Consider the following 26,216-nt stretch of genomic DNA (forward strand, 5'->3'; position numbering starts at 1 on the left):
TTGAAACAATAAGAGGATGTCTCACTTCCTGTTATCCCAGCAGGACTTTTCCAACAGCACTGGTCTGACATCAGTGCCACTCGTGTCCTGAAGACCGGAGACGAATGAGCAGCACTGCTCTCAGATCAGTGGACAGCTGGAGACACACACACACACACACAGCGCTTGTTCCAGAATCAGCGTGTTACTTTTCACCACAAACCACTGCTTCACATAGACTGTAGTGTGTGTGTGCTCTGTTATATATGGTTTTTATGGTTTATGAGTATGAGATTATACAAATGTGTATAATGGCATGGGTATTACAATGTAAACATGGTTTATGAGTGGTTTATGGTTTCCACTTCCTGTCTCCCCACAACCCAAATGGCTTAAAATACATATTAAACCCAGTTTTGTTTTAAATTCAAAAGTTGGCTGCTTCTCGTTGTGAATCAGAGTTTGATCTGAAACACAGAAAACTGAATTCCTGTGAGAATGCCCATATCCTCATTGAAATGGCAAACCAAACATGTTTGTATGTCACATCCTCAACAGGAAAATGCATGAAATCAATAACATGTGTTTTTATGCATACTCAAATGTTCTGTGTTTGGGTTAGTGATTTTGACACACGTGTGATGACAGCCGTGTGTTTGTGTGGTTCAGGTTTTGCGGAGCTGCAGACTGATATGACGGATCTGACGAAAGAGCTGAACCGCACACAGGGAATCCCTTTCCTGGAGTACAAGCAGTTCGTCACACGCACATTCTTCCCCAAGGTTTGATCACCACACACGTGTGTCATTACAAATGTATGTGAAAGCAAGAATGAAAGCTAAATGATGGAAAACGTGAGATGTGCTTCTCAGGAAAGCCTGAACTTATTTGTTAAAGTTCACTCTGTTGGATAATGTAATTTGTACGTTCAAAATATATTTGGAGACTTAAGTCGCATTCAACTGTATGTATGCCTTTGCGTTATATATCTAACCAAGTAATTTTTATTTTAAAGAAAGAAGCACAAGCGCACTTTTTCAAGCAAAACATCAGAATTATTATAATCATGATGCAACAGATATAACAGAATAGATATCGTGACACTTTGCGTCAGTGGTGGATGATGTTTATAGTCATGTGTTTGTGTACATATTAAAGTCATACTAAAGATTACTATCAGAACAACTGCTGAAACATTTTGTAAAAACTACAGCTAGTAGTGAGGAACCTGTAGCATTATAAATATTTTTTAGATGTAAAAGTGTTTATTTATTTTATTTGAAACACTGGATTGATTTTTGTAGGTTATTAAGAGTTAAAAGTCTCCAGCCAGGGCAGATACAGGACTCTCGTCCCCTGTTTTTGTTCTCCAGCGAAAACCGCAAATGTTGCAATTTTCCAGTCTTAGTGTCTGCACAATACTGGGCACAAAGACAAGAAACCCCTGAATACTCCCTCCAACGCACTGACACAATAGACGGGGGAATTTTGTGTGTGTTTGGAGCCTTTGCTCTAATAGACTTTTACTGCGACCTCAAACACACTGCAGTCCTGCTCTGGCTCTGTCTAACCTGAGATGGGAAACATAAGAAACTTGATTACGTTTCTGGTTTGGTTTCAGCAGAACAGTCTCAGTGCTCCACTAATGTGAAGAACGCAGCCATTTAAGAGCGGTTAGGAAAAGTGTAGATGGTTAACCTCATTGTTTGTGTTGATGTCTAAATGACCCTGTGTTGTTGTTTGTGTAGATGTGCTGTGACTACGAGAGGCGTCTGGTTCAGCCCATGTATGAGAATGATCCTCTTGGCCCACGAGCTCTGTCTGAAACTCATCCTCTGCTGCAGGACTGGCAGGTGAGACACACATACTACAGTCAACGTTGGCTCTATAGCAAGGTCCATGTAGGTTGTGTGTGTTTGCATAAAAAGCACTTTAACAGTGAAGCAGTATCTTTCACAATATGCCGTTTTCTGAGGAAGCTCTCGTTTCCTGTCAGCAGCCTCATATCTGAAGTCTTTCTTTTATTAGTCTAATTTTGTCTCTCTTGCTCAGAGATTTTGGCTGAGCTTACTTTAATGGCTCACTGTATGTTTCGTAACGTTTGAAGAATTGTTTTGCACAGTTGGGAAATTATTGTTGTGATTCCCTAGTGCAATTGTGAAACTTCAGCTTCAGCATTAGACAAAAGGGTGTTTTTTAAGAGGAAGAATTAATCACGATTGCTAAATAGCATGAACTAATGACTCCTGCCAGTGAGAAAAGTGATTCTAGAAAGAATGCATAAGGGCAACTCCATACATACATTCATACCCTTTACTAGTTTGAAAATGAATGCGTTTTACTGTATTATGTGTCTTTTCTCCCTGTAAGTCATCTAACAGCATGCGGCCCAACCTGGAGGAGGGAATCACGCTGTTTTCCACTCTTCTCAACAACAAACACTTCCTGGTCACCTTTGTTCATGCACTCGAGCAGCAGAAAGACTTTGCTGTAAGAGACAGGTGAGTACAGGTCTCCAACCCAGAAACCAATGCACACATCTAAAGAACTTAGAATTTAACATCGAGAATGTTTATAATTTCCAAACAAACCTACAGTACAAGTCAAATGAATGCACAGAGTTCAGGCCCTCGTTTCTCTAAAGCACTGTAGACATTTTATAGCAAAATATATTATACGTGTTTATAAAGTGCGGATTTTATAACAGTAACAGCCAACACTCTACACGGTTACAGCTCAGCACTTGATCTCATAAGTAGCACTTAAGCATTAATGTATGTGCTTCAGGAATTGGACTGTAAATAATCAAATATTGCTCTTAGAAACAGCTACAGTATGATCAGCTGCTGTTGGGAAACAAGGCGCAGATGATCTGGTCCAGTGAGAAACATTGGACTTCATGTTGTGATCTCTGACTTCTGTATCTTGGCAGTTTGAAATAAGAGTTACACCCTGCATTTGATCAGCGCTTTCACTGATTTTGCCGGCCTGTGTTGTCATGTGTGTGTGATTAGCTGTAGAGCTGGTGTCCGGTGAGGGAGTGTTTCCTCTGTATGGAGTTATTCATCAGAAGGGCTCTGCGGAGGACAGGCCTTTCCCCAACTCTATCCACACCAGCGTGAATGTGAATGTTTTCAATTACTGATGTGTATGCATTCTGTCATTGATGTTTAGGTGCAATCTCGCTTCTCTGCTCACTATTGCCCTCCATGGTAAACTGGAATACTACACGAGCATCATGAAGGACTTGCTAGTCGATTTGATCGACGCTTCAGCCTCCAAAAACCCCAAACTGATGCTCCGCCGAACAGAGTCAGTGGTGGAGAAGATGCTCACCAACTGGATGTCCATCTGCATGTACAGCTACCTTAAGGTTTGTTCCCAAGTACACTAGACTGTGAAGAGCACAGCACCTGATTTTACTAGAGCTGTTCGCTTCAGTTCATTGACTGTATGAGCGCCTTTATAAGCGGTTGTCTCTCTCGCACCATTAGGAGACGGTCGGGGAGCCGTTCTTCCTGCTGCTGTGCGCCATCAAGCAGCAGATCAACAAGGGCTCGATAGACGCCATCACAGGAAAAGCGCGTTACACGCTCAACGAGGAGTGGCTTCTTAGAGAAAACATTGAAGCCAAACCGCAGGTGAGCTTTGACACACTGATGTCTTACGATGAAGATATTGAGCAGTGATCTGACCTCTCACCCTCTCCTTCTGCTTTCCAGAACATTAATGTCTCATTCCAAGGGTACGGTATGGACTCGGTGAGCGTGCGTGTGATGAACACGGACACCATCTGTCAAGTGAAGGAGAAAATACTAGAGGCCTTTTACAAGAACCTGCCCTTTTCGCAGTGGCCTCGAGAAGAGGATGTTGATCTGGGTAAATATCAGTGTCAGTCTGTACATACTGAGCCCACAACAGAGGCAGTTACATGTTGATCAGCACTTTTATAGTGCCAATAAACAGCACAGTGAAAATAGAGTTGTTTAGAGCAGGCAGACTTGTTAAGCATTGCATCAGAAGAACCAGAACAGAGTAGACTAATGGAAAGTTTCATTTTCATTTAAATGTGGTTGACATGTGGCTGCTTTCACATGGAGCAAGTGTGTGCATTCTGAATGCTCGTGCCGCTCTGTGTTATGTGAGATGTGGAGAAAACCCAAAAACTGAATTTGACCCAGAAGAGCATTTGACTGAAGAGCACCAGTCTCTTCCAATGTAAATGCATCCTAACAGACCTTCCATCTAATACGCTGTCAATAAAACAACATAATTCACATGAAAAAAAAGAATAGTAATTTTTAGGTGAGTCGTGGCTCATTGTGATTGGTCTGTCCCGGTCAGAGTGGTTTCCAGAAGGCCGCAGCAGCAGAATCCTGCAGGACCTGGACGACACATCTGTCATGGAGGACGGCAGAAAAAAACTCAATACTGTTTTCCACTATCAGGTGAGTGTGTATGAGTATTTTTGTATTTGTGTGTGTGTGTGTGTGTGTGTGTGTGTGTGTGTGTGTGTGTGTGTGTACAATGAGGAAAAAAATTTTTGATCCCCTGCTGATTTTGTACGTTTACCCACTGACAAAGAAATTATCAGTCTATAATTTTAATAGTAGGTTTATTTGAACAGCAAAAGACATAATAACAACAAAAAAATCCAGAAAATGCGTTTATAAAAAGTTTTAAATTAATTTGCATTTTAATGAGTGAAATAAGTATTTGATCCCCTATTAATCAGCAAGATCTCTGGCTCCCCGGTGTCTTATACAGGTAACAAGCTGAGATTAGCAGTACTCTCTTGAAGGGAGTGATCCTGATCTCAGCTTGTTACCTGTATAAAAGACAACTGTCCACAGAAGCAATCAGTCAATCAGATTCCAAACTCTTCACCATGGCCAAGACCAAAGAGCTGTCCAAGGATGTCAGGGTCAAGACTAGACCTACACAAGGCTGGAATGGGCTACAAGACCATCACCAATCAGCTTGGTGAGAAGGTGACAACAGTTGGTGCGATTATTCAATGGAAGAAACACAAAATAACTGTCAATCTCCCTCGGTCTGGGGCTCCATGCGAGATCTCGGCTCGTGGAGTTTCAATGATCATGAGAACGGTGGAGAATCAGGCCAGAACTACACAAGAGGATCTTGTCAATGATCTCAAGGCAGCTGGGACCATAGTCACCAAGAAAACAATTGGTAACACACTACACCGTGAAGGGCTGAAATCCTACAGCACCCGCAAGGTCCTCCTGCTCAAGAAAGCACATGTACAGGCCCATCTGAAGTTTGCCAATAAGTATCTGCATGATTCAGAGGAGAACTGAGTGAAAGTGTAGTTGTCAGATGAGACCAAAAGCCGCATTTGGAGGAGGAGGAATGCTGCCTATGACCCCAAGAACCCCATCCCCACCGTCAAACATGGAGGTAGAAACATTATGCTTTGGGGGTGTTTTTCTGCTAGGGGGACAGGACAACTGCACCGCATCAAAGGGACGATGGACGGGGACATGTACTGCCAAATCTTGGGTGAGAACCTCCTTCCCTCAGCCAGGTCATTGAAAATGTGTCATAGAAGGGTATTCCAGCATGACATTTAACCAAAACACACAGGCAAGGCAACAAAGGAGTGGCTTAAGAAGAAGCACATTAAGGTCCTGGAGTGTCCTAGCCAGTCTCCAGACCTTAATCCCATAGAAAATCTGTGGAGGGAGCTGTAGGTTTGAGTTGCCAAAGGGGTCAAATACTTATTTCACTCATTTAAAGGCAAATCAATTTATAACTTTTTTGAAATGCATTATTCTGGATTTTGTTGTTGTTATTCTGTCTCTCACTGTTAAAATAAACCTACCATTTATAGACTGATCATTTCTTTGTCAGTGGGCCAACATACAAAATCAGCAGGGGATCAAATATTTTTTCCCTCACTGTAAGTGTTTATCCTACATCCACAGAAGGATAGTAAACCTGAAATTTTTTGACATTGTGGGGACCGGCCTAATGTTTATTTGAAAGTGTAACAAACTAAACATGTTTTCTGTAATGGGTAGGTTTAGGGTTAAGGTTAGGGTTGGGTTACATGATAGAAAACAATAGAAGTCAATGGAAAGTCCCCACAATTCATATGTGTGCAACTCTCTAAAACTGGATTTCCACAGAATCTGAAAACCCATCAGTCACGAAGTTCTGTGTTTTACTCCTCCTCTGCTCGTTTTTACATATTTTGTCTGATTTGATGATGCTTTCAGCTGCCATGTCTCCTGTGACAATTGTAACTTATTTGACCATGTGTAAATCTATTACACTGAGTTCAGCAGATTTTCTCCCATATTAGCACACAACATGCAAAAATTAGCTAATTCAGACATTCCAACATGGAACTCATGGACAAACCCATTCAGGCCTATATCATGCCTACATTGGCTCCACCATGAAATGCTGTCAGTGTGGAAGTCTTGGCCCAGAGTAGAGCTCCCTATACTTAACCCTAATGACCTCTGACCTGTCTCTCACAGATCCCAGATGGAGCGTCACTGGCCATGAGCATGAAGGACAAGAGAGAGAATACACTGGGCAGAGGTAATGATCATATTTACCTCACATACACACAAAACTTAAATATCCTACAAACTCTTGCTGCTTCTTAAGTCATCTTCATGACCTTCTTTCTGTTTATCCACAGTTAAAGATCTGGACACAGAAAAATATGTTCATCTGGTGAGTGTGCTGGACATCTCTTACACCAGGGGTGCCCAACCCTATTCCTGGAAGTCTACTATCCTACAAAGTTCAGGTCCAACCCAAATCAAACACACCTGAACCAGCTAATTAATCTTTTAGGTAGCCCTTGATAATTAGAGACAGCTGTGTTGGAGCAGGGCTGGAACAAAAGTCTGCAGGTAGGTAGGTCTCCAGGAACAGGGTTGAGCACCCCTGTCTTACACACTAGAGCAGAGATGCCCAACCCTGTTCCTGGAGATCTACCTTCCTGCAGAGTTCAGTTCCAACCCTAATCATACACACCTGTCTGTAATTATCAAATGCTCCTTCAGATGCTAATTAGTTGGTTCAGGTGTGTTTGATCAGGGTTGGAGCTGAACTCTCCAGGAATAGGGTTGGGTTCCCCTACACTAGAGTGTTTGCTCATTATCTATGACATACTAATAATTAAGAGTCGTTATACTTCATCACTGACCTTTATTGCTCAAATGTGTGTTGTAAGCAGATGTTGTCATATTTAGGACTTGCATAATCCAGCAGCAGCTTCACAGTAATAGGAGTTAGTCGTATGAAGTTTCTCTCATAAACTGGTCAAACACTTTCTCTAGAGAACGTTAGTCTTGCACACATGAGTTTTAATGACCATATTGCTGATGTGAAGGGCTGCTGACTGATATATTGTACTTGATCTGATTTCACACTCATTTTTCACACACTTTTCTCTGAATCTGAGCATTGTTGTCTCACAGTTAGAGAGCTGACTTTGGTAATAACTTATGAAACATGTCTAGTTCAGTTCAGTTATGTGGTTGGACCCTTTAAACCCAAATAATAGAAAATCTGACCAATCACACTCTCATTTGCACTGTGGGGTTTGGCCTTCAGGGATTCACATCTTCACAGCTGAGAAATTGCCATGAGAAAACTTGTGCTTAGGGACTGTTATACTGTGTCATGCTAAAAAGCAGTAGATATGCATAATTACTGTGATTGCACTCTGAGCTGGTTGATTGATGATTTATCGGTAATGATGCTGTGGTTTGACTGCAGGTGCTGCCTCATGATGAGCTGACAGAGAACAGGAAGTACCACAGACACAGCCACAGGAAGAAGGTGTTACCTGAGATCTACCTGACACGTCTGCTCTCCACCAAGGTAATGCTGGACTCAAAAAAAAAAAAAAAATCTAAAACAATATAAGAGAGAAACAAAAAAAAAAACTAACAAATCACAGAAAAAGCTAGTCTAAAAAAGTGAGTTTTAAGAGAGGATTTAAAAACATTAAAAGATTGTGCATGTCTAATATTATAGGGAAGAGAAAATTCCCAAATTGGAGTGATGTGCTCTCTAGTTTTGGTCCTTGTCCCTGAGTTGTGAACATACTGCAATTTATTTAGGGAAGTTTTTGAAACCCCTGCAAGCAAAGCATTGCAGTAATCAATGCAGGAGAAAACAAATGTATTGATCAGTTTTGTGCCACAGCATGGGGTGTAGTCTTGCAATGTTCTGTTCTGTCAAATATTAACCCAAGTTCTTTCATTTTGTTTGAAATTCCAAGACAGAGCCAGCCACACTAAGTATTAAAGAACCACCTTTACACAATTAGTGGGTTGAACCGATTAGCATTACCTCCATTTTATCAATGTTCAGGCAAAGAAAATTTTGAGACATCTATATTTTTATCTCAAAGATGCAACTTTCAAGAAAAGGAACATCTGCGTAATCACCTGTTTTTGAGTGAATGTAAATCTAGGTGTCATCTGCATGAAGGTAATACTTAAGACAAAAAGATTTAAGCATATGACCAAGGGGGAAAATATACATAAAAAAGAGTAATGGACTTAAAATCAATCCCTGGGGTACCCCAAATTTGACTGAGCCAATTTTGGACTTGTGTTCACCCATGGAGACAAACTGTCTACAGTCTGAAAAGTAAGACTTTTAATGCAGTCTCAGTAATGGAAAACACAGATTCCCTCTGAGTGAGTAGGGAGAATGATCAACTGTGTCAAAGGCTGCACAGAGATCAAAGAAGAATCGAAATTGACACGCAGCCAGAGTCAGCAGCAAGTAACAAAATATTAGGAACCTTCATTAATGCTGTTTCTCTGCTATGAAACTTGCAGAAGCCAGATTGAAGAGGTTCAAACTAATTGTTTAGTATAAGGTGGGTATACAGTTGAGATGCAATAGTTTGCTCAAGAAGTTTGGCTAAAAAGGAAAGATTTGAAATGGGACGGTAATTATTGAAATTGTCCAGATCAGTGTTAGTCTTTTTTGGCATAAACCGCAGTGATTTTGCAAGCTGCTTGCACAACACCAGAGTCATTCAGGATACCCAACACGACAGTGCCCACGCAGGCAAAACATGCTTTAAATAAACAGGTTGGTACAGGATCAACTATGAAGGTGGTGACCTTTATTTGTGAAGCTTTGCCCAGAGAGATTAAATCAAGTGTGGAAAAATAGAGCAGTACTGAGCAGGATCAGCCGAAGCAAAAGTAATACTTAAGAATGAAAAAAATCAAGAAACCTAACACCGAGATTTCGTTGTGCCAGTACCCGTCGTGGGTTTGAGTCTTGGTACCGGCAGGTATTGTAGGTATCAATACCATGACTCAATACCATGACTGAGGTGAGACCCTTTACTGTGTGTGTGCACTTGGATGGATAAACGCAGAGCACAAATTCCAAGTATGGGACACCGTCACTTTCATTTTTTTTTATGTCATGAAACAACTGCTTTGATTATTGATAATTATCTATGAAGAATACTGAGATCAAACAGATGCAATCTCTGCCTTACAATTCATTTGAGTGGTGCTTCTAAGCTAGGTGATGTACATTGAGACCAGAGAGATGCCACCTTCACTCCATCTTATGGCAAGCTGCCTTCTTTGAGTGCAGCTCATCATTGTACCTACAGGCAGAGCGCACATAGGACATAGATCTACAGATATGTCTACAGAGGCAGGCAGTGACAAAAATGAACTATTAGTAATCACTAGATCCAAGGTGTGACCCTTGTTATGAGCAGAAGAGTCCACTAGTTGTTTCAGATTAAAGCACTCTAATAGAAACAAGACAGCCTTTGTCATTTGTGAAAGTTAAACTCCATAAGAATAAGAGTTCTTTCAAAGTTAAAGCACAACATGGACAGCAAAGCTGCAAATTCTGATAAGAAAACGTCATTTGACTTCCGAGGTCTAGTAGCAATAACAGTAGTGATGGTTTAGAGACACTTAAAACCAGACATTCAGAAGAGTGAAACTTGGGAGTGGCCAAGATGCTATCCGATGAGAAGTGAGCACGGTGTATATAGTGTGGCGGTCGCAGAAAATGGACATTACAGCACATAGATTCCAAGCAGTGTACCTTAAAGCCATGAAGAGGGAATCCTGGCAGATATAACTCTGAGACAAAAACAGTAGTCTGAGGATTAAAACGCCAATCCGCTTTATGCTGAAGAGGGAAATAACCAGGAACTTTCCAAAGCTCCAAAAAGCCACCACTGTGGCTCATATAAAAGTTAAAAATAATAAAACAGGAGAAAGGAGCGGCAGCCAAATGCACCAGTGTTTCCATTCAACCGGAAGTGTGCAAACAGTCACAAGATTTGAGAGCAATAACAATAACCATCAGTGCAGAATACCCTACTGACCTCATGAAGACTGATCACGGGAACAGAGGATTGAGAAATGAGAAAAGGTTATTGCATCAGTACTTTCACAATCCAGAGCCTCCTGTCCAGTCCACACAGAACACTTAATGAAACCATAACCTGCAGTCAGAATGAGCATTACCGCCAATTACATGGTAAACAGAGCTTCTAGAATATAACAATAAAAATATGATAAAGGATAATAAAGGTCACTTGAAAATACAGTACTTCTATGTACGAATGCAGTGAATTAGAGATTGGCTTGTCAAATAAAGCAGCTGCTGGACGTCCTGGTCTCACTGACAGTCCACAGCAGGAACACAGGGCTGATTTAGTGTGGAGGAGAGCAGAGATGAGGCTGTTTAAAGCTGAGCAATGTCTACAAATTCAGTGAGGAAAAAAAAAATTATCTCCTGCTGATTTTGCATGTTTGCCCACTGACAAAAAAAAGAAAAAAGATCCGCAATTTTAATGGTAGGTTTATTTTAACAGTAAGAGACAGAATGATAACAAAAAATCCAGAAAAACACATTTCAAAAAAGTTATCAATTTTAATGAATGAAATAAGTATTTGATCCCCTATCAATCAGCAAGATTTCTGGCTCCCGGTGTCTTATACAGGTAAAGAGCTGAAATTTGGAGCACTCTCTTGAAGAGAGTGCTCCTAATCTCAGCTTGTTACCTGTATAAAAGACACCTGTCTACAGAAATAATCAATCAATCAGATTCCAAACTCTTCACCATGGACAAGACCAAAGAGCTGTCCAAGGATGTCAGGGTCAAGATTGTAGACCTACACAAGGCTGGAATGGGCTACAAGACCATCACCAATCAGCTTGGTGAGAAGGTGACAACAGTTGGTGTGATTATTCACAAATGGAAGAAACACAAAATAGCTGTCTATCTCTCTCGGTCTGGGGCTCCATGCGAGATCTCACCTCGTGGAGTTTGAATGGTCATGAGAATGCTGAGGAATCAGCCCAGAACTACACGGGAGGATCTTGTCAATGATCTCAAGGCAGCTGGGACCATAGTCACCAAGAAAACAATTGGTAACACATTACGCCGTGAAGGACTGAAACCCTGCAGCGTCCGCAAGGTCCCCCTGCTCAAGAAAGCACATGTACAGCCATCTGAAGTTTGCCAATCAACATCTGAATGATTCAGAGGAGAACTGAGTGAAAGTGTTGTGGTCAGATGAGACCAAAATCCAGCTCTTTAGCATCAACTCAACTCGCTGTGTTTGAAGGAGGAGGAATGCTGCCTATGACCCTAAGAACACCATCCCCACCGTCAAACATGGAGTTGGAAACATTATGCTTTGTTAGTGTATTTCTGCTAAGGGGACAGGACAACTGCACCGCATCAAAGGGTCGATGGACGGGGCAATCAAATATTGGGTGATATTGGGTGTTATTCCAGCATGACAATGACCCAAAACACACAGCCAAGGCAACAAAGGAGTGGCTCAAGAAGAAGCACATGAAGGTCCTGGAGTGCCCTAGCCAGTCTTCAGACCTTAATTCCATAGAAAATCTGTGGAGGGAGCTGAAGGTTCGAGTTGCCAAACGTCAGCCTCGAAACCTTAATGACTTGGAGAGGATCTGCAAAGAGGAGTGGGACAAAATCCCTCCTGAGATGTGTGCAAACCTGCTGGCCAACTACAAGAAACGTCTGACCTCTGTGATTGCCAAAAAGGGTTTTGCCACCAAGTACTAAGTCATTAAAATGCAAATCAATTTATAACTTTCTTGAAATGCGTTTTTCTGGATTTTTCTGTTATTATTCTCTCTCTCACTGTTCAAATAAACCTACTATTAAAATTATAGACTGATAAGTTCTTTGTCAGTGGGCAAATGTACAAAATCAGCAGGGGATCAAATAATTTTTCCCTCACTGTAGATTCTTGTGCAAGTCTCTCATCTGTCCAGATGTAGCTGGATATAATGCAATCTCTACTGCTTTACCCACCGGACCGTTTGTTAAATCCAGCAAAGGTCCTTCAGGTCACATTATGACCACATAACTATGACATTACAAACATGAGCTCATCAATAGTTTATGTTTTAAAGGGACAGTAGATGTTGGGAAAGGGTCATAAATCCTGATAAATTAAGGTGAAAAAACACATAGATTTGATGTGTAACGGAAGAGTGTGCAGTATGAGCAGTAATAACTGTGTGAATGTGTTTGTGCCTTACACAGGGAACCCTGCAGAAGTTCCTGGACGATCTGTTTCAGGCCATCCTCAGCATTCCTCCAGAGAAACCACCGCTAGCTGTCAAATACTTCTTTGACTTTCTGGAAGAACAGGCGGACAAGCGTGGCATAACCGACCCAGACACGTTACACATCTGGAAGACGAACAGGTATTGATGAATCTGTCCACTCTCCTGATGCACATTCCCTCTGTCATTTTGTACAATCCATCAGTTCAAGATTCATGGAAATGTACTAACTTGCTCTGCCACTGTCAATTAATTGCTAATCACTAATCATTAAGGTCACTTCCTGTTCAAGCCCTTGCTTCCAAACACTTGTCATGTAGAGGCACTTTTTACCATCCATTCAGCTCCCTGTGGACGAAACAAGTCCCTACAGCACATTACAGAAGTTAAATGTGTTTGCTGTTGACTGACCACACTGAGAAATGACATTCACATTACATATTCATTTAGCAGGGGCTTTCGTCCAAAGTGATCTACAGTGAGAATAATACAAGCACTAGCTAATAATCCTGAAGGAGAAAGAGCACAAGCAGTGCTGGAGCACCAATTATAGCAGACAGCATAAGTGTTAAACGCACCACGTTTGCATCTGTGACAGGACTGTGATGTTCTCTTCGTGTCTCTCTGCAGTTTGCCTCTGCGCTTCTGGGTCAATATCCTGAAGAACCCTCAGTTTGTGTTTGATATCGATAAGACGGATCACATGGATGCGTGTCTGTCTGTCATCGCTCAGGCTTTCATTGACGCCTGCTCACTCTCTGACCTGCAGCTGGGCAAAGTAAGAACACACCTTTCATAATCATTTCTATGTGTGTCTGTATGGCTGAGTGAATGTAAACGTTTCTGTCCGTATATGGAAATGGAAGCTTTCATCACAGCAGCACCTCTTCATATGACATCAGGAAAGAAAAATGAAATAAACTCTGTAAATGAGCAGTTTGAGGGAGTGAAAAAATGACCTTTGTGGTCAGATTTTCTCATTCTGCAGTGTTCTGCCATTGATGTCTAAAGGTGTAGTCAACAACAGGTCCATTGTCTGTTGTCATGTGTGACGCACAGCTTACGTAGAAGTCACTTATAAACAAAGCAGGCTTCTGGTGATCAACAAATTCATGTGACTAACCTAAACATGAGCGAAACCTGCATAGGGACATTTGTCACCCTCATGCTAAACTCTCAATCACACAGATTCCTAATAACTGGATATCACAGGCGGAGCAGTGTGAGCGGATCTGAAAGAATAAACCAGACAGGAATATATGTTTGCTGATAGTTAAACATACAGATGATAAATCCCTTACTGATCTTAAAAGAGTCTTGATCATTATTGACATTATTATAATCTCTCCAATCACAAACAAAACACTTGTCAGTATTGGAAATCAGTGAAGCAAATCACGCAGCACATATTCTAGTTATTCTCATCTATTGCTTTTTTTATCACAGGATTCTCCGACCAATAAGCTGCTTTATGCCAAAGAGATCCCTGAGTATAAGAAGAGAGTGCAGTGTTACTACAAACAGATTCAAGAAATGGCGCCGCTGAGCGAACAGGAAATGAACGCTCACCTGGCCGAGGAGTCACGGGTGAGTCGAGCGCACACTTCTGATCACGCTGCCCTGCTGTCTACACTGAAACAGAGCCAACGAGTTTAGCTGCGTAATGCTCTTCAAGTCAAGACCAGTCCATTTCACAATAGACCTGGTTTCAAAGTAGCTTTACAGAAAATCATAATTTTAGAGTTAATAATACCTTACTGTCTTCATGCCTTTTAGTCAGATATTTATAGCAGATTATAGCAGATTTGAGATGGATGATTCACGCAGTTGAGGACTGCTGTGTAGTATTGCATATATCACAGTATTGTATATCTTGCTTTATGTGAGTGTACTGTTTGTAAGATTGGATATATTTATAGTAGCTGTATATGTTGATAAATAGTCATTCTAATCATTTCAAAATGCAAAAATATCAAGTACATATGAGAAATATATATTTGTGTACTTACAAAGATTTTCTGAATGGTTTTTGCTGCAGAGATACAGGAATGAGTTCAACACCAACCTGGCCTTAGTAGAAGTCTACAAGTATGCCAAGAAATATCGCAATCAGGTGAGTCGCTCCTCCTGCCGTCTGTCCACACCTGTGCTGGCATAACTGTAGTGAGTGAGTGAGTGAGTGTGTGTGTGTGTGTGTGTGTGTGTGTGTGTGTGTGTGTGTGTGTGTGTGTGTGTGTGTGTGTGTGTGTGTGTGTGTGTGTGTGTGTGTGTGTGTGTGTGTGTGTGTGTGTGTGTGTGAGCGTGTGTGAGCATGCCGGCAGCAGGATGCCGATGCCCCGGACCGATGTGAAGGTCCATTCTTGAGTTGTGATTGAGCCCGTTTCTGCTGACAGCTGTGCTCTCAATAGGGCTCATTTGACGTGAAAGCGCAATCGTATGGGGGTTTGCTAAACAATGCTGATTATTGTGAATGTGCAGAGCACTACACGAGTGTGAAGAGGCCGGCATGTGTTTGGATTCTCTTTCACTTTTTTGTCAGTCAGAGAACTTTGATTTGTTTTTTGCATTTCCAACTTAAATGCATTTAGTTTTGCTGTCTGAACAGAAAACACTACAGTCGAGCGCTAACGTGTGTTTGATACGCTTGAGTTCAGCTTGCCTGTTGACAAGAAACTTTTTGTTTGTTGAGAAGAAACTTTTTGTTGTTGAGAAGCAGTTTTTTCAGTTTGATTGAATCCCAGACATTCCATCAAATTCCTCTATCTTTTAAAAACACTGGCCGTGTTTACTTGTGCTTTACCACTTTGTCTGTCTCTGCGTATTTGGCCATTCTTTGAATGTTGACTTTCATGTATGTGCACCAAATGGGAATTTCTTTTCCCATGCACTGGCTAAACAAGCTGTGGTTCAGCCTGCAACACTGGCCACGCCCAAAACTCATAATTTTACAGTAGCCATGCCCTAAACAAAGCCTGCTACAGTGGCCACACCCCAAACTCAACATTTTACAGTAGCCACGCCCCAAACGCAACATTTTACAGTAGTCACGCCCCAAACCCAGCATTTTACAGTAGCCACACCTCAAACTCAGCATTTTACATTAGTCACGCCCCAAACCCAGCATTTTACAGTAGCCACGCCCCAAACCCAGCATTTTACAGTAGCCACGCCCCAAACCCAGCATTTTACAGTAGCCACACCTCAAACCCAGCATTTTACAGTAGCCACGCCCCAAACCCAGCATTTTACAGTAGCCACGCCCCAAACCCAGCATTTTACAGTGGCCACACCCCAAACTCAACATTTTACAGTAGCCACGCCCCAAACGCAGCATTTTACAGTAGTCACGCCCCAAACCCAGCATTTTACAGTAGCCACACCTCAAACTCAGCATTTTACAGTAGCCACGCCCCAAACCCAGCATTTTACATTAGTCACGCCCCAAACCCAGCATTTTACAGTAGCCACACCTCAAACTCAGCATTTTACATTAGTCACGCCCCAAACCCAGCATTTTACAGTAGCCACGCCCCAAACCCAGCATTTTACAGTAGCCACGCCCCAAACCCAGCATTTTACAGTAGCCACACCTCAAACCCAGCATTTTACAGTAGCCACGCCCCAAACCCAGCATTTTACAGTAGCCACGCCCCAAACCCAGCATTTTACAGTGGCCACACCCCAAACTCAACATTTTACAGTAGCCACGCCCCAAACGCAGCATTTTACAGTAGTCACGCCCCAAACCCAGCATTTTACAGTAGCCACACCTCAAACTCAGCATTTTACAGTAGCCACGCCCCAAACCCAGCATTTTACATTAGTCACGCCCCAAACCCAGCATTTTACAGTAGCCACACCTCAAACTCAGCATTTTACAGTAGTCACGCCCCAAACCCAGCATTTTACAGTAGCCACACCTCAAACTCAGCATTTTACAGTAGCCACGCCCCAAACGCAGCATTTTACAGTAGTCACGCCCCAAACGCAACATTTTACAGTAACCACGCCCCAAACACAGCATTTTACAGTAGCCCCGCCCCAAACGCAACATTTTACAGTAACCCCGCCCCAAGCGCAACATTTTACAGTAACCACGCCCCAAACTCAACATTTTACAGTAGCCACGCCCCAAACGCAACATTTTACAGTAACCACGCCCCAAACACAGCATTTTACAGTAGCCCCGCCCCAAACTCAACATTTTACAGTAACCACGCCCCAAACTCAACATTTTACAGTAGTCACGCCCCAAACGCAACATTTTACAGTAACCACGCCCCAAACACAGCATTTTACAGTAGCCCCGCCCCAAACGCAACATTTTACAGTAACCCCGCCCCAAGCGCAACATTTTACAGTAACCACGCCCCAAACTCAACATTTTACAGTAGCCACGCCCCAAACCCAGCTAGCTACAGTGACCACACCCCAGATTCATCCATCTACAGTAGCCAGGTCCTAAACTCTCTGCCTTCTACAGTGGCTACGCCTCAAACTTTGGCTAATGATTGAGCTGGAAAGAGATTGACAGATCTGAGCGGACTACTCTAAAATTTTTGGTTTCACCTGGGACGCTCAGTGTTCAACAAGCTGATGAAACCAAAGTGTCACCAATAAACTGTGTGTTTTAGTAGTCAACTCAAGACTCAAATTAGTTGATCTTAACCTGTCATAGAAAATATGGGTTTTGACTTGAGTCTGACCATGAGTACTACAGTAATTCAGTTCTGTATGTTTTATCTGCTGCATTTTAAAGCGAATAAACTGATAGAAATGATTTTATGATATTTGGTTTTGAGGCTGTGGTTAGTGCACTCCAAAGACATTTATTGATTTACTTCATAAAAGTGACATCTTGAAAATAAAATAGTTTAGTGTATGTCATAAAATGTTCCTTTAATGCGTTCAATGAAAGGCGTGTGAACACACTCACAGAGACTCATGCATGTTTGAATCCTGCCACAGTACCATCTCTACCATCTGACTGATGGCAGAAAGAAAAATGTTTCTAATAAAATGAAAAAAAAGTTTTAAATAAAACGACTGATTATATTTCTGTGTGTGTGTGTTTCAGGTGGTGAGCGCGCTGGACTCGAACCCGACGGCTCGACGCACTCAGCTGCAGCACAAGTTTGAGCAGGTGATTGCGCTGATGGAGGACAACATTTATGAGTGCAGCAGTGAGGCCTGAGCTCACATTCATTTCCCTGACCACCGCCGCAAAGGACATGAAGCCCTGACGCCCATATCTGATCAAACCTGTCCCACGTTACACGTCAGTGTGGATGATCAAGTGAAGAAGTGAGAGGGAAACATCCATAATGCTTCACCGCTTGTTCTTGCTATGATGAGATTGTTGATTTTCTATCGCTATAGTATTCAACTATTGACTTTGAACTAGAAGTTTGTTTAATTAATTGTGGACTCCAGGGTCCTGAGGCCCTGCGGTCATGTGACGCACTGACCCCACTCTCGGGGAGAGCCAATTATGCACTGGATCATACAAGACCTTCTCCATAGCAATATTTATAGCTGTATGATGATTTCAAAGTGTTTTGTGAATGATGTTTCTGATGGGATATTTGTGCCTGCACTGTTCAACGGCAGTCCGTCTTAATTCCGCGATGCCTTGGACTACGAGTTACTATATGACAAACATATGATAGGCTTGAATGAGACTGTTGCATTTGTATTAATTATTATTATTTGAAGGGTTTGGGCCTTTCTTGAATGGGTCCAAACCAAAGTGTGTGCATCATTTTTGTAGATATTCTGCTGGAAATGTTTAATTTTTTTGGAGAAAGAGGGAAATTTTATCAATAAAGACAAACTTTACTAAAACATTGTGTAAAGTTCCTAGTTTTCTTTGTCATGTCAACACATTTTAGTACACATATTTTTGTTTTACATAAGCTTTTATTTCTGTTTTGCTTCTATATTTTGTATTTTGCTTGTCTTTACACATTGACATATGCAATCATAATTCTACCACAGACGACATTTACATCTAAACATTCAGAGAATTGTTTCATTGGGTCTCCTGAGGTCTCTTCTGGCTCCAGCACAAACTTTGCAAAGAAACATTACATGAGCCTACAAAAGGTTAACTGGTCCAAATCAGAACATGACTTCACAAAATCATATCTGATCATAGCTGAGTATTCATCTAACAGCTGGAGTATCAGGGAGAACTAATGGAACAGCTGTTGAAATGAATCCATAGAAATGCCATTGAGTTACTAAACATTACAAGTATTGTCCATGTAAATACACAATCACATGGAGTACAGCAGCGTTACACGGATCTGATTGTCCAGTTTTTACAAAACGTGTAAGATTCAAGGGCAGAAATAGTCGTAGATGTAGTTGTAGACTGGATGAGTGGAAGCCAAGTAGATTTGGAGTGGCATATCTGGCCTGTAGGAGGCTGCTGGGTGGTCTTGTCGGTCAAGCTGGAGCCACCTGACTGGACGAGACCACTGAGGACTGAGTCTTACTGGAGGCCGCCATGCTGGTCTCCTCCTCACCAAACGGGTTCTTTCCACAGCAGACCGTAGTGAGCATGCAGTTCCTGAACTGGACCGATGGAAACACATTCTGGATTATGGCAAACAAACTTTCACAAAAGACACTCATTATACAGCATTTAACATTACTGGTTAAATGGCAGAGCTCGTTGCTTTTTTACATATACAGCAGACTTCAGTTCCAACCTTGCTTCAATAAACTTGACAGCCGTAGCTACTCTGTTAATTCAAATTGTTAGGTAAAACGGTAAATAATGAAGCTATAGATGATGAAGTTGAACTGATCTGTGTATTAGCCATTAGTCTGCAAGCTTATTGGATGTTATTACCTTTGATCCAAACTCAACAACTGGTGACAGCCACAGCTCTAATTTCCCTCTATTAGATTTTAATATCAAACTACATCAGTTAAGCCTTTACTGTTAGTATACTAAAACTGTGATGGGCATGCAGTTTTGCTGCTAATTTGCTGGATGGCACAGTGCTGTCTGCTCTTCTTCACTTCAGTGTTATTCATAATGCATAAGCTGTCTAAGAATTTGAGATGTTTGACCTCCTCCATACTGCTTTAAAGTAGATCATAGAAATTTGATGATCTAAGCAGCATTCTACACTGATATACTTAAACCCTGTTTACACTAGTGTATTTTTGTTTTTACATTTTGAAATTATTTTAAAATGACTTTTTTAAAATAAAAAACTATCCTCATCTAGCGTTTTCACCGTGTTTCAGAAACAATCTTCATCTACACTACACAACCAAAAACGCATGTCATTTGACCATTTATGCAGGTGCAACCATAGATATGTAAAGGTAGATGCCTTATTGTTTAGATGGAGGATGTGCTTGGAGCGGTCGAAAGGGGAATCTACTTATACATATCTATGGCTACAGCAAGGAGCATGATGTTATTGTTTACATGGTCGTCAAGGATACGCAGAGAGAATGTGGGCCGCTACGCCATCGTTTTCAAAAGTCTTCGTTTTGGTCTGTTTACACTGAAACGCAACCCTGGAGTTTTCAAACAAAAACAGGGTCTACAGCGTTTTCAAAAGTCTCCATTTTCGATGGTCAAAAACGCCGGAGTAATGTAAACGACAGGCGTAACCGTAGCAAAAGTTATGCGTTTTAAAACGAAAACACACTAGTGTTAACTACCTAAATAAGTGAGTCATTGAATTATTCACTCAACCCATTTATTCAAAAACACACATTCATTCAGGAATGAAAGAGCACTTCTGTGTGTTGCTGCTGTGTCTGTTTTTACATTTACATTCATGTGTATTGTAGTAGTATACTTAGGACGTAGTACATGATTTAGAACTATCTCACCTGTCTGTTGAGTATGATGTAGATGACGGGGTTGTAAAGAGCCGCACTCTTAGCAAAGAAAGCAGGTATCGTCATGACTATAGGACCAAACTCCGCCCCCTGATTAGCAAAGATGTACCAGGCCACACTGGCGTACGGCACCCAGCACACTAAGAATGCGATCACCATGACAACCACCATACGTGTCACTTCCCGTTCGGCCCTCTGGGTCGTTTCTGATTCCTGCTGCTGAGCGGCAGCCTGACAACAAAAAACAAACGAAACGAAATAATTATATATGTGGTGTTTGTGATCCTGGATGCTGATTGGTTCAGTAGTCCATCTGTGTTGACAATAAATGCTATAGATGTTAAATGATTTGAAAGGAAAATTATGCATGTTTTTGTCCATACAATATAAGTCAGTGGTAGGCAAAATTATTTGCCTTGTGATAGCCTTGTGGGCAAATGTGTGGACAAATGCGCCATTGCGCTATAGGTGTCCTGAATTTGAATCCTGGATTGAGGACCTTTCCTGATCCCTTTTTCCCTCTTCACTTCTTGTGTGCTCTACTACCATAATCCTATCATAATAAGGCAAAATATGCAGGAAAAAAAAAAAAAAACTATTTGGTTACCAACATTCTTCACAATATCTTTTGAGTTCCGCAGGAGAAAGAAATATAAGTTTGAATGACATGAGGGAGAGAAAATGAGGACAGAATGATCATCTTTGGGTGAGTGATCCCTTTCAGTCGTCTCCGCTTAATTAACCAGTTGAGTCAAATGACAGTTGGCTGACCTGGTCTGACCTGCTGTAAGGTAAGCAACTCTTTATCTATATTTATTTCTACCAGACTGTTCACAAGAACTAATTACACAACTTTCCAGCTCTGGTGTGTGTGTGTGTGTCTTACCGCACGGACAGTGCAGAGAAGGCGACTGTAGCAGAAGAAGATGATGACCAGTGGGATGGAGAAGTGCAGGATGAACATGTAGATGACAAATGAGGTGTTGTTGATCTCAGGTTTGGGAGTGTAGTAATCTATTCCACAGGAGCACTGCATTCCCTCTGGAATATACCTGCACACAGTCACATGACCCCAAACCTCCAGTCAGGACATCAGTCTGTTCATGAGCTCATTGTCCAGTCACTGACTCAACTTCACATTTCACTGTAGAGGGAATTTAGGTGACAAATGAGTGGATAAAGCTGAAGACTTGTGCTGAAGACTGTGATGGATTACCTGGACCAGCCCAGCAGGGGCGGGACGCAGCAGGTGAGGGCCATGACCCAGGTGAACCCCACTCCTGCGATGGCGTCCTTCTCTCCAAAACGAAACGTTGTCATCGGTTTACACACTACAATATAACGCTCCACTGCCAAAACCACCAGAGACCACAGCGCGATCTCACCTGACAAACACAGAGAAGCCATCGATCACTTCAGCTCCAAACTTAAAGTCTCCTTATAGTCCACTTCAGAGATGACAGACAGGATAGCTTACATGGGAAGCTGATATAAGCAGGTGAGATTTGATATATTGTATCTATATTGCAGTCCTCTTGAGAAAGTGGACTATGAAGCAGGCAATGGAGAATGTCCCCAGCATGACCAGTGTCTGAATTGGCCACCGTGTCATTGGCTGATGACAGTCTGTAACATCACTACTGGTGTGACCACCAGCATAAGAGGATGCCTGTAGTTTATGTCATCGACTTTGTCTAAAGCATCCATTGGTTTGTGTACGTGTGAAGGCGATAATTGTGGATTAACACCCAGCCAATCATTTCAGGAAGTGTGTTTGTCTTTGTATTGACACCTGAGGACACACGCAATTTATGTATTTGGGTAAGGAGCATGCAAGTTCTTAAAGGAACACTATAGGCTAAGATTAGGAACTACACTCCCATTCCGGAGTAATAGTCAAGGAAGTTTGTTGCCGTAATATGGACGCAGCAGGCGCAGTAATATCACGCAGCGCCTGAAATTAGTTCCCAGCTAGGTAACTGCCAGTGTGATTGGCTTTTTGAAATTGTGACCGAACTTCAGGCGCTGTGTGATATTACTGTGCCTGCTGTGTCCATATTACGGCAGCAAAGTTCCTTGACTATTACACTGGAAAGGGAGTATAGTTCCTAATCTTATCGGCTTAGAAAAGCGCAGCTTTACATTTTCCGCTGGTTTTAGTACACGATATAACTACAGAAGAGTCAAGTTTTAAATAGGACAAATATCGAAACTGGTTGGTAATTTCTGAACGCGATGCTATATTGGCCTGATGGGATTCAATGATCTATGCTAAGCTATGCTAAAAGTGATATCGCCAGAACAGGAGAACGGCTGATTGGATTTCAAAACGGTAAAACTCAACTTATTAACTCGAGGGGAGTTGGAGAATAAGCCTATTTCCAAAAAAAAGTGGAGTGTTCCTTTAAGGTGGCTGAATGCACTCATTGTGAGACACTATTTTAGTTGTATTCATTAGACTGACAAAAAGACACATGTACAAAGATTTTACCATGTTCTCGCCTGAGGGATAGTAGATAGCGCTTGCACAAGTTAGGCTTTCTGTGAGCCTCTTTGGAAAGCTGTACTGACCATCGGATGTAGGTAGGCCTCCTCTCACTTTAGAAAGTCATCTGTTAGGCCTTGAGAGAGTAGATATGCTAGGCCTCCATCCTCTGAGCTCAGCTAGATGCTAAGCTATCTGTGAGAATCTTTGGCTGGCTTTGAAGTGAAACACTGTTGAGGGCTCTGCTTTCTAGAGCACTGCTGGAATAACACTACTGAGTTGTTAAGTGCTGTGCAAGCCTCTTTCAGACCCTCCTTGGAAAGCTCTACTGACCATTGGCCGTAGTTAGGTCTCCTCTCATATTTAGAGAGTCATTATGCAGAGGTCTGTCCTTAAGGCTCAGCCAGGCAGTAGTACCAATTTGTTAGGCTCTCTGTGAAGCTCCTTGGGTTACTGCCTTTATTTATTAGAGCGTTGCTAAGCCTCCTCTCGATATACAGTAGAGAGCAGGCCTTTCCAGGCAGTCGTAGCCTAATGGTTAGAGAGTCGGACTTGTAACCCGGAGAATGCAGGAGTCTTAGGTCTGGCAGGGATTGTTGGTGGGGGGAGTGAATAACCAGTGCTCTCTCCACCCTCAATACCACAACTGAGGTGAGACCCTTGAGCAAGGCAACGAACCCCCAGCTGCTCCCCGGGTGCTGCTGCAATATGGCTGCCCACTGCTCCGAGTGTGTGTTCACTACTGTGTGTGTGCACTTGGATGGGTTAAATGCAAAGCACAAATTCTGAGTATGGATCACTATACTTGGCCAAGTCACTTCACTTTCACTTTTTCACTTCACTTTTAAGGCTGAATAGCTATTCTGAGTTGTTAGGCTGTCTCATGTTAGAGAATCCCTCTGCTGAGGCTTCTGATCCCTAGAGCTCCACCTGGAAGTGAACCAATTTGCTTCCTGTGCCAGTATTTTCATTAAAAGGAGTCATCTAGTATAGAAGGCTAGCTTTACCAGACCTTTGAGCTCTGCCATTGGGATGGGCAATGAATCGCCTGGCCCGGTAAGGAAGGTGTAAAAGCCAGGACTTTCTTTGTATAGAATGTGAAGCTTAGGTACTGACAGCAGAGAATACTGTCACTGACAGTTCTGCTGGTGCAGACCTAACAGGGGATTGATGACTCTGGCAGCTAAGACTATTGAGTCCTTCTTTAAGTGAGTGCCACAGCAGATATGGCAGTCAATCCTCTCAGCATGGCATAGTTGGTATTTGTTCCCTGTAGCATCTTCTCAGATGCAGTGCAAGTTACACTTGAAAGGGAACATCTCAGAGAACTGCGTCTCACTGACAAGCCTCAGGCTTGCCTGTTTATGTCTCCTTCAGACAAAGAAGTTGGTGACGTATATTACAGGCATCCTCTTATACTGGCAATCACACCAGTAGTGACATCATGGACTGTCGTTGGCCAATGACACATATGCTTCAGATACTAGTCATGCTGGAGGCGTTCTGCATAGCGTCTTCTCAGGCGTAGTGTCACGTCCCACCTCAGGGAACCATGGCTACATTCAAAACTCTAGACGTTCTCCTCTGACTATACAGCACAAATATAATGTCAGTGATTAGGTAAATGTGTTACTACTTGGATTAAACTGTAAATTTAGATTAATCCAGGATCAAACTGGAAGATGGTGCTTTACGATAACCAACTGACCACACAAAAGAGAAGAAAACCCCACATGACGTAAATCGTTCTATAAAAAAAAAAAAATACTTGTAATCCATTTAAATGGTTATTTTTTAAATATTCATCTTTGCAACTTAGTCTTTATTTAGATAAAAGACAGTGTAATGACAGTAAGCAAAGTGGGAGAGAGACGGGGCAGGACTGGGAAAGGTCCACGAGCAGGGATTTGAACTCGGGACGCCCATAGCGCAACGACGCTGTATGTCGGGCCACAAGGCTATCGACACCGACGGATGGCATTTTTAGATTAATTTTTATTTTTAGTGTAAAAACACTGTAAAACAATGATTTTAAAATCAACATATGTTAAAGACTGTGCAGCAATGACTACCTGGATGTATAGATATTTTTGCTTTATAGAAATTTAGGCTTTGGGCAATTTAATATTTTTATTCAACATTTTAGGGAATCTAACAAAAAAAATCTTAAACTTAAAAATTGTATTACTGTATGTTTGACTGAAATACATTAAAACACCCATTACAGTTATGAAAAACAAACAAATATAAATCATATAAAATAATGCGACAAAATAGGCAGTTTTAATGAGTGAAGAGAATCACCAAAATTTTACACCAGCCTTTATTTAGACTCCAAAGAATACCACAGCAGTACCAGTGCTTCTGGTTGCTATCTGATGAATAGATCAGGAGTAAACAGATGAGCAGTTTTGTCTGAAGAGGTGAAATACTCACCACCCAGGGTAGCGAAGAAGCCTTCGATGTTGCACCCCGTGACCCCCAGGACGAAGTATCCGTGCAGGGCCGTGTAGAGGGTGACGGTGAAGCCTCCCACCACCATGAACAGGTCGGCCACGGCCAGATTGAGCAGGATGTAGTTGAGGGGCGTGCGGAGCTTCTTGTGCTTCACGGTGACGTACAGCGTGAGGAAGTTGACGGGGAATGAAGTGATGATGAGGAAGAGCATATACGCCGCCAGGAGCGAGTACTTCCACGGCTCCGCTAGGTAATACTGCGGCTCCTCAAACGGGCTGCGGACCAAACCCGTCTTGTTGGACATGGGCACGTAGAAGTTTGGACCTTCCGTTCCATTCATGTTTGCTTCAGCGGTCAAGGGTCCAAATGGAGAAAGTAGACAGACGAGCAAGAGAGAGTGAACCTTCTCCTCAGTAGAAAGCGACTGAGAGCCAGATCTGCTCCGCGGGATGCGAGCGCCTCTCTTATATGCCCCCCATGTGCCCAGATTAAGTGCAGATGAGAGATTACAGCGAGGTGCTGCAATTTGGAGGAATGGAGTTACAGAGAGATTGGGGTCAGAGAGGCCTGATAATCCATAAGGGTAAAATGGTCATAAGACAAGAGCAACAACAAATAAGCCCATAACTTTATATAAATGAACTTATCTCTGTAAGGGCCAATTCACTCCAACTCCAAGAAAAACCACAAGTGCGGTCACTGTTTTTTTTTTTTTGGTCAGTTTTTTGTTTCCCAACAACTGAAATCCAACTGCACGTTTGCTGGTGTTTGTTGTTTCATGGGTCTATATCTAGAAAGCTACTCTGATTGAAGCCCAGCC

General features: G+C 42.1%; 2 protein-coding genes across 2 annotated transcripts in view; one reads left to right on the forward strand and one right to left on the reverse strand.

Moving 5' to 3' along the window:
- plxnd1 (plexin D1) overlaps nucleotides 1-18,426 on the forward strand; it is a 74,020-nt gene extending 55,594 nt beyond the window's left edge. The window contains exons 22-36 of the mRNA XM_073819063.1: nucleotides 649-761; nucleotides 1,728-1,832; nucleotides 2,350-2,480; nucleotides 3,154-3,352; nucleotides 3,474-3,620; nucleotides 3,702-3,858; nucleotides 4,324-4,427; nucleotides 6,489-6,552; nucleotides 6,656-6,690; nucleotides 7,744-7,848; nucleotides 12,560-12,723; nucleotides 13,213-13,360; nucleotides 14,029-14,169; nucleotides 14,621-14,695; nucleotides 17,660-18,426. Coding sequence (XP_073675164.1) covers nucleotides 649-761; nucleotides 1,728-1,832; nucleotides 2,350-2,480; nucleotides 3,154-3,352; nucleotides 3,474-3,620; nucleotides 3,702-3,858; nucleotides 4,324-4,427; nucleotides 6,489-6,552; nucleotides 6,656-6,690; nucleotides 7,744-7,848; nucleotides 12,560-12,723; nucleotides 13,213-13,360; nucleotides 14,029-14,169; nucleotides 14,621-14,695; nucleotides 17,660-17,776 — 1,805 coding nt within the window. The 3' untranslated portion in view covers nucleotides 17,777-18,426. The remainder of the gene's footprint in view (nucleotides 1-648; nucleotides 762-1,727; nucleotides 1,833-2,349; nucleotides 2,481-3,153; nucleotides 3,353-3,473; nucleotides 3,621-3,701; nucleotides 3,859-4,323; nucleotides 4,428-6,488; nucleotides 6,553-6,655; nucleotides 6,691-7,743; nucleotides 7,849-12,559; nucleotides 12,724-13,212; nucleotides 13,361-14,028; nucleotides 14,170-14,620; nucleotides 14,696-17,659) is intronic.
- A 68-nt stretch (nucleotides 18,427-18,494) lies between these two features.
- exorh (extra-ocular rhodopsin) lies at nucleotides 18,495-25,820 on the reverse strand. The gene is made up of 5 exons (XM_073819470.1): nucleotides 25,376-25,820; nucleotides 21,671-21,839; nucleotides 21,341-21,506; nucleotides 20,446-20,685; nucleotides 18,495-19,161 (listed from the first exon to the last, which is right to left on the reverse strand). Exons 1-5 carry the CDS (start codon nucleotides 25,734-25,736, stop codon nucleotides 19,033-19,035), a joined length of 1,065 nt encoding a protein of 354 aa, XP_073675571.1. The 5' UTR covers nucleotides 25,737-25,820; the 3' UTR covers nucleotides 18,495-19,032.
- Nucleotides 25,821-26,216: the final 396 nt, after the last annotated feature.

This window comes from Garra rufa, chromosome 15 (assembly GCF_049309525.1).
Source record: "Garra rufa chromosome 15, GarRuf1.0, whole genome shotgun sequence".
Lineage (NCBI taxonomy): Eukaryota > Metazoa > Chordata > Actinopteri > Cypriniformes > Cyprinidae > Garra > Garra rufa.

What these genes read in the sequence shown, in the direction of transcription:
- exorh (XM_073819470.1), bottom strand. Translation starts at nt 25,736, where the DNA reads ATGAATGGAACGGAAGGTCCAAACTTCTACGTGCCCATGTCCAACAAG. An exon ending in CCCCTGCTGGGCTGGTCCAG is followed by an intron (nt 21,507 to 21,670) that starts GTAATCCATCAC and finishes GACTGTGTGCAG; the next exon opens with GTATATTCCAGAGGGAATGC. An exon ending in ACATCATACTCAACAGACAG is followed by an intron (nt 19,162 to 20,445) that starts GTGAGATAGTTC and finishes CCATCGGTCCAG; the next exon opens with TTCAGGAACTGCATGCTCAC.